At 39.9% G+C, this 8633-nt stretch overlaps 2 protein-coding genes across 2 annotated transcripts in view; both read left to right on the forward strand.

The window, feature by feature from the left end:
• SARC_01062 (hypothetical protein) overlaps nt 1–1509 on the forward strand; it is a 3238-nt gene extending 1729 nt beyond the window's left edge. Inside the window, exons 2-3 of the mRNA XM_014305227.1 lie at nt 391–634; nt 1190–1509. Of these exons, the coding sequence (XP_014160702.1) occupies nt 391–634; nt 1190–1396 (451 nt within the window). The 3' untranslated portion in view covers nt 1397–1509. The remainder of the gene's footprint in view (nt 1–390; nt 635–1189) is intronic.
• A 2211-nt stretch (nt 1510–3720) lies between these two features.
• Nucleotides 3721–7712, forward strand: SARC_01063 (Ras-like C3 botulinum toxin substrate 1). Its single transcript, XM_014305228.1, has 4 exons — nt 3721–4068; nt 4673–4846; nt 5506–5613; nt 7002–7712. The coding sequence occupies exons 1-4, from the start codon at nt 3961–3963 to the stop codon at nt 7188–7190; spliced, it is 579 nt and encodes a 192-aa protein (XP_014160703.1). The 5' UTR covers nt 3721–3960; the 3' UTR covers nt 7191–7712.
• The last annotated feature ends 921 nt before the right edge of the window (nt 7713–8633 follow it).

The following is an 8633-nucleotide window of genomic DNA, read 5'->3' on the forward strand; positions in this document are numbered from 1 at the left end:
TAATATATTTATGCATATATGCACACACACACACATACACACACACACACACACATATATATATATATATATATATATATATATATATATATATATATATATATATATATATATATATATATATATATATATATATATATATATATATATATATATATATATATATATATATATATAATATATATTCTATATATATTAATATATATATATATACATATGCACACATATACATATATATATATATATATATATTCTTGTTTTGTCACGCACCTACTTGCTCACTACACTTCCAACGTAGTCAACAATACTTTGATGTAGTGCATTGAGTTCATGTGTTATACCCCTAGTCAAACTCTGACCATTATCTAAATCTTATCTTCCTTCTCACAGACAATGGTCAGGAGTCGGCCATGATCAGGACCAACTCCAATTAGACCTAGTGCACAACAGTGGGGCGTTCGTTGGAGAGCAGGAGCCGTCTTTGAGTGCGAGCGATGTACTGGCGGATGGCTTCATGCTTATGGCTGTGCCCAAAAGAAAGACCACACCATCTCGTCGTAGGGTCCGACAGCACGATAAGTTCCCGCAAAACATACAGAACATAACGACATGTCATAAATGCGGTGGAGCGAAGGTGTGTCTGTGAGTTCTATTCGCTGTGTGTGTGGCTTTGTGGCGTTGTACGTGTGTTATACATCTGCACGCTTGCAGTATCATCAGAGGTTCATTTTGGAAAGTTCGTTCCATTTTAAGTATCGAGAGTGGTTAGTTACAGGCACGTAGACGCGTAGATAGCGCTCACTCCGCTCACAGTAGTGTACAATCCATGCAACGATTCATCTGCTTTTGCAGCACCGCTCCCGCACTGTGGTTATAAATTGGTATCGCTAGCTGTCATGTACCTGTACAGTGATGCCCACAAGACTAGTGTCCTATACAGGAGGCAGGCAGACACGATCATTTCGGAAGCGTTTCGTTGATCATATTGGATTTAGTCCAGTATATAATATATACAGTTGTTCAAACATACCTAACTTTTGCCTCGCCCTCGTTGACACCACCTCATCCGAGATAGCCTCGGTTCACTGGAGCACAGCCCAAACCAACAACCCAAATCAACACATGTTTCGGGGTTTTTTATTGGCATTGTCTCATCATGATTCAAACGTGTATACTCCCCGTCACGCAGCTCTTACACGCTCTGTGCTGGGCTTGCACTAAAAAGATAATGGCACAAACGGCCGCAATACGACGAACAGACCCAGCATTCACCATATTCAAGGACAAAGCCTCGTCTAGAGAACACAAGATTAAGGATATACCTACACCCATGAACAAGAAGAGCTTTCCTGAGAAGCGGAAGTCACCACTACCCAAGGGTCCTCAGGAAGAGTAAAGTGCGCGTGGGCACCGCGAGACCTGTAGGCTTTTAACGGCCAGGACGATGCGATCTTTAGTGGACCTCTATCATATAGCGGAGATGTTCTCAATAAATGTGATTTGCAACGTACAGCGTTCTAAGCTATCATATCTCAATCCGATTCGAGAAAAACTGAAGCCATCCCGAAAAGAAAATTATCCAGAAAAGTGCCGATAGTGCGGGTAGTTTTCAAAAATCGGCAATAATCGCTTCGATGCCATTTTTTTCTTGTTTTTTAAATGATCAGATATGCCGTCAGGTTTAAATGGTTCCTCCAGCTTGAACGAGTGCATGAGGCGTACGTGTTCGAGATGCACATTTTTTATTAAGATTATAACGGCATTTATTTTATTTGGCACATATGTATCTGTGGGTCATACACAATCCTGATCCAATTAGCCTACTATCCAAAGTCAACGTATCAATGCTGCACTTACAAGTTCTAGTTCACGACGCATGGAGAGGAAAGAGAAGACAGCCGTCAAGCTTGAGAAATTGTGATTCATACCCAAGCGAAGATTTAGCCGGTTTTGTACCAATTCTGCACCTGAGGTACCCAGTCAATCTAGATGGGATGATTGAGAGAGCGAATCAATCTCCAGATAGATTAAACGGGTAAGCTACAATAAGTTTTTGTCGTAGTTTCAGAATGGGCCAGCGAAGATATTATATGTATATGTGTTCACCTCATCTGGCTGATTTATATCTTTAAAGGCGAATTAGAATAGGCTGGCAACCTGTCGCCAAGAGTCTGTTGTTTTTCACGTTGTTCACGATTGACCCAAGTACTCGAAGGTTAACATCAATTTTGTTATGCGGAGACCTATAGTTGTATAAAAAAAAGCACATGTGTAGTTGATTTATTCATTTCACATGCGTACGAATTAGAGACTTGCATTCATTCTTCGCATTGAGATTCTAGAATTTATATCCATACCGACAAACATTTTATATGCTCTCGTAACTATTGTAGTCTGTCGACGTTAATTTTAACAACACGCAATTGATCGACTCAAGTTCAGGTGCGGTAAGGCGAATTCAATATCATCCACAATCGAAGTATAGAGCTATATTTTGGGCCATGGTCGAATTTCGGTTTCAAGCGGTGTGAGATAAATATGCAAGCCTGGATAATGTCTGCCGCATGCATAAGCATATATACTCTTAATATGTCATTTGTCTGAACCTCTGTGATATTCGTAGTATAAAGTATCATGGGTTTTCATTCCTGGCATATAGCCACCGAAATCCTGACACTCAAAATTCAAGAACGCTGATCTATTGGATATCTATTGAGTTGATTGTAACTGTACAACAATCATATAGTTCTTGCAGGGCGTAAACAAACAAGGATACGAGTACATAGGACTAAAATCTCGGCCAAAATATTTAGTGTGAGGGTATCAGATAAAGCACCATGGCAAACGTCGAAAGACCAACTAGAGAATATGAGGCGTATAATACTGGTCCTTGCAACATTCTCGCTTCCCAACTATCCTATCAGTTCATTCATCTATTAACACAATTAGGCGAGCTATATGTTATATCGATATTTAAAGCAATAAAAAGTAAAAAGTCGAGGTATGACTTTGAATAGTGCGTGTTTCTTGATTTGCTAAAAAACGATCGCTTGGTGCTTCACTTTCAAAAGCACATATTGCCGTGGACTTGTGGGCCAACTGGACTGTCTGCGGTGTGTGTGCCGTGTGGTAAATATGCATTGCATATCTGAAAGAGTCACATTTCTATGTTGCTATTCATATATTTACTGAAAAATGGAAGGATAATGATATTATTCTCATAAAATACTCAAATACAATATTCGTCAATAATACTGGTCTGCGGCTCTGCGTCCCTATGAACCTGAGAATTGATAGAAGTCCGATAAGGATCCAATATTGGAGTAACATTAAAAGAATCTATAATATATGATTGGTTGATTCGTACAGAAATCTTCCCCATTGGACAAGTGTTTTTGGGTACCTGTACCTACCGACAGCAGTATTCTGTATTGTACTACATATTAAATCTTGTGTGGTCAACTTTTAATTACAAATTACGACAAACCGTATTTCTAGAAATCATCAGTGTCGTAAAATAATGGGCCGGTTATTGGCCAAAAGAACCGCACAAACTCAATCCAATCACTCACTGAAACATTAAAAACAAAGAACTTCACACTCTGTCGCATATTAATTTGATCAGTCGCAGTTGCAAACTGTAAAGCAAAGAGTTGCGCGAAAGATCCGAGCTGATAACGAATGGTTTACACCACCACTCTGTAGTCTGTGGTAGTAGTGCTACCGCTAAACGTAATATATTATTTCGCGTCTTAAGGTAGCGTGCTTTCGTTATATGTGCAAGGCACCCACGTCCTCTCACACACACAATTCTCTTTATTATTATAATATAACCACGCGCGCTTTTAGGCTACCATTTCTAGTCGGATACAAACACTATCCACCTCTGATCACTTCGTCACTAATTCGAACAGCAACATTCTCATACAACCATATATACACATCCTTTAAAAAGATAACATGCAGGCTATCAAGTGTGTAGTGGTTGGTGACGGTGCGGTCGGAAAGACCTGTCTCCTGATCAGTTACACTACGAATGCGTTCCCCGGAGAATACATACCCACTGTGGTATGTCACCCATGGTATCGCATATGATATTGCTTGTGCCATATGAAAATTCGTGTACTTTGTTCGCTTTAGTTATGAGGTTCATATATAATATACTTATAGAAGCTGATTTCGTATTTAAATCTAGTTAGTATTAGACTGGTCCGCCTACAAATAACCACTGTAATATCTACCTTTGGTGGTACAAAAACTATGTAATGGGTTCCTCACCCAAGCTCGTGACAGAAGTGAGTAAAAAAAAAATCTAACGTTTTATAGATGTATATAACAAAGTAACGATTTATAGGTGTACTCTGCCAGTAATATAGTCAATTGTCAGGCTATCTGCTGTGTGTTTAGTAGTTGTGTTTGAGAAAGATTACGCATTTAGCATGATTTGTTATGTACTGACATACCAATGCGGGCATCGCATCACTAAGAAATCTTGTTTTTAAGTCTTGCAGCGCTACAATTGGGGCTTTGTAATTCTTTTCAATTGTTTAGTCTTGAGACGGATGCATCATTTATACATATTTGGACCATTATACATATGTACCTAGTGATCTTGAACACCGCGCTATAACACATCTCAATGATATTCCAATGCTACTGTACTACAACACAGTTCGATAACTACTCAGCTAATGTGATGGTGGATGGTAAGCCTATCAACTTGGGATTATGGGATACCGCTGGTCAGGAAGATTATGATCGTCTGCGTCCTCTATCGTACCCACAGACGGATGTATTTCTCACCTGTTTCTCACTGATCTCCCCATCATCATTCGAGAACATCAAGGTATGTGTTATAACCCTGCCTACCTATAAGGAGCACACAGGTTGAGATGCTTGTGTGCATGTCCCGCGAGTGATTGTGTTCGCTTTGGTATATTATTAATACGATGAAGTATCAATGTATACGCATCGAACTTCGGAGGGCACCGAAATAATATGTACCGAGTCGAAACAAACGTTTTAAAAGTCATTTGTAGTTTTGGGTCGTTCATCATCACGCGGCTCACTAGTGTAGGTGGTATGTGCAGTGCAGTGTCATATTGTATTAAGCGAATGACAAGCGTACAAGCGTAGAACATGGTTATAAAGCTTGGTCTGAGTACGTACTGTGCAATCACGTGGGACGTATGGTTAAGACTGATTTATTAGTTGATGTATGTATGCATGTGTGTGTATACGTATATATTCATTTATGAATTTAAGTATGCATGTATATGTCCGCACAGCGACCGTTCGTTGCAATAAAAAATCTAGCTGTTCGGAATATGCTGGAGTCCTCATTACAGTTAATTGCCAAATATTCTCTGAACTTCAGAAGTGCATAGTACGCTTGTACTTTAAGGTACCACAGGTCAAATTACAACACTATACAAATATTCAATTCTTTATTTAATATTTATATATAGCAAGTATTCAATTCTTTATTTAATATTTGAATTGCAGACTAAATGGTTGCCCGAAATCTCGCATCACTGTCCGAATGTGCCATTCCTCTTGGTAGGGACAAAGTTGGATTTGCGCGAAGATCAGGAAGTATTAGCTAAATTAAGGGTATGTCTCAACATTATTTAACGGGAGGCCTACTACCTTGATACAAGGCTTATATTGGGATATTCATAATCTGATGGTTTCGCATCGATGATGATAAATGGTGATCAGTGACCGTGTTTGTGCTATATTGCTAGTGAATTAAATGTTTGAAGTATATGGGGGACATAAATGTTGCATTTTCTGGCTCGATCGTGCTATCTAGGACAACAACGGCTCGTGACAAAGGCTGCGTACTGTATACATTCGATAGTTCTATCACATCAAGTGGTCTATGAGGCTTCATATCGGACTTTGCTGGAGATATGAGAATAATGTATATGCCTTGTACGATATACCTTGCTAAAATCTTGTACCTATCAGTGGAGCATTATGCCTTATCGAGATGTAGTATGGCTATCGAATGCAAACAAGAATATGCGATGTACTCAGTAGCAAACAACACCAGTACCAATGTAAATGCTCGCATATCCAAGGTGTCTTTATACTCTCGCTCCCAAATCAGAATTCGTAGTTTGTGGACACAGGTCTTCAAACTGTCAGTGTTATCAATGTTGTGATCTAGTACTATAACGAATACCTTGGATTGTTCTTCCTACATTTTGAAAACAAGCGCATGTGTATGCCCAGTGTATGTATGTTTGCTGTGGGTGTGCTGATATATCTACTATTTGCCTGGCCAAATACTAGTATGACTCAGAATAACTGTAGTGTAATCTCATCCGATGTGCGTGTATTATGGTCTTATCGAAACCGTTGATACCGCGTATCTTAGCCCAGGATGGCCCTATTCTATTATAAATGTGATGTTCATATCTCTCTCATGTCTTACTCATACATTTGCTGCAAGTATTCTGTGTGGCTTTCTGCGACTGTTCACACGGTACGTATCCTTAACTTGGTTAATTAGAAGATGCTATAAATACCATATGCCTGACGGCCGCATAACCTCTTTACAGGGGTGCGCACTATCGAGTTTCTGCCATGCACTTCTATATATAAAGACTTCAGTGTTATACTAGTTATGTACCACAGTATCCGCCCGAGCCTGTTTGTGATATGATCCCTGTCACCAAGGCCGTTGCAAGTGTGCCCTTGTCGGAGCCCTGTTAAACGCATACATCACACACAACACACGTCGAATAGGTACAACAACTCACACTGTGTGAGGAGTTTTGTGGTGCTGCCAAATCGTCTGCCCACACCAGAGTTTATATAGTCAACTATCAGATCTCAGTGGATGGTCAGGTATTATATACACCCAAACACCGTCTTCGCTCGAACGAATCAGTACAAACCAGTCACCTCCAGCTAAATTGAAATCCACCCACTGCCGTGACCTTGTCTATCCCGGGTCTAATACCTACCTACCCTGCCTCGCACCCCTATAGGAAAAGAATCTGTCACCCATCACAGCCGCCGAGGGCCAGGCATTGGCTAAGGACATAAAGGCCGCACGCTACCTGGAGTGCAGCGCTCTCACACAGAAAGGTCTCAAGAACGTCTTTGACGAGGCGATTAGGGTGGTGGTATCGCCGCCCAAGACCAGCAAGAAAAAGAAGCAGTGTACTCTACTCTAGACAGCGCGTGGTTTGGTTTATGTACTGGTTGAACCTGGTTTTTGCTACATGCGTGAGAAAGCTGAGAGGAGATGGTGGGGTGCGGAGAGAGATACACACGATGGGGGCACTCTGCGTAGATACTCGCAGGCGTATGTATGTGCGCTACAAACTATAGAGCATAGCTGTATGCATGTACATATATATATGCACGTATGTATGTATATATGTATGACATATATACATACGTATACCTTATTGCGTGTATATACAATACGCCTTTCCCGGACTGTGTCACTGGGAGACTTGCTATATCCAATATCCGAATTCCATTTACTGCCTGGGTATGTAATATGGAACACATTTAAACATATGCATGTACACAGCGGAGTGTAATACGTCCACCTGCGTATATGTATCCGTATGTATTGATGAATATGTCCGGTAGTCGTCTAATGCTGTGCTGTGCACGCAGGCACTGACAAGCTTTGCAATAAATTTATATAAAGAAACATCTCAGGCAACTGAAATGTTGGATACGATAGGACCGGTGATATGCATGACAAGAGCTCCACCCCGAGAGCTCAGCGGTTAAAGGTTACCAAACCCTTATCAGTCATAGTATGGTTAACCATTTATCAGTCTTAGCAGGGTTAAGCCTTTATCAGTCTTGGTATGATTAACCCGTTATCAGTCTTGGTATGGTTAATCCTTTATCAGTCTTAGTATGATTAACCCGTTATCAGTCTTGGTATGGTTAACCCTTTATCAGTCTTGGTATGATTAACCCTTTATCAGTCTTAGTATGGCTAACCCTTTATTAGTCTTAGTATGATCAACTCTTTATCAGTCTTAGTATGGTCAACCCTTTATCAGTCTTGGTATGGTTAATCCTTTATCAGTCTTAGTATGATTAACCCTTTATCAGTCTTAGTAAGGTCAACTCTTTATCAGTCTTAGTATGGCCAACCCTTTATCAGTCTTAGTAAGGTCAACTCTTTATCAGTCTTGGTATTGTTAATCTTTTATCAGTCTTAGTATGATTAACCCTTTATCAGTTTTAGTATGGCTAACCCTTTATCAGACTTAGTATAGCAACTTTGTTAACAAACGAATTCGTATATTTGTCTGCACCAGTGGCCATGGATGTGGAGCATATTGCGAGTGAGACTTGTAGTAGCAAGTAAACGCAAACAGGTTTCTCTTGTCCGTATTCTTGCCAAATAATTCCGTAAACTGTTTGCATGCCGCACTTCGACGCAGAATAAGAATATCACATTCAGGTGTCCATATTGTTGGAAATGATTTCATTCCGTTGAATATGTCAGATACATATTCATATTCATATAAGTTTTGTGTATATTCATTTCTGTGTTTATATGAAGATGGTATATTTCTACTGAGACAATGGATACCCATGCACATACAGATATACAAATACTATCCGCCATGAACATATATATA

This window comes from Sphaeroforma arctica (genome assembly GCF_001186125.1).
Source record: "Sphaeroforma arctica JP610 unplaced genomic scaffold supercont1.39, whole genome shotgun sequence".
Taxonomy (NCBI): Eukaryota; class Ichthyosporea; order Ichthyophonida; genus Sphaeroforma; species Sphaeroforma arctica.

What these genes read in the sequence shown, in the direction of transcription:
- SARC_01063 (XM_014305228.1), top strand. Translation starts at nt 3,961, where the DNA reads ATGCAGGCTATCAAGTGTGTAGTGGTTGGTGACGGTGCGGTCGGAAAG. An exon ending in GAGAATACATACCCACTGTG is followed by an intron (nt 4,069 to 4,672) that starts GTATGTCACCCA and finishes ACTACAACACAG; the next exon opens with TTCGATAACTACTCAGCTAA. An exon ending in CATCATTCGAGAACATCAAG is followed by an intron (nt 4,847 to 5,505) that starts GTATGTGTTATA and finishes TTTGAATTGCAG; the next exon opens with ACTAAATGGTTGCCCGAAAT.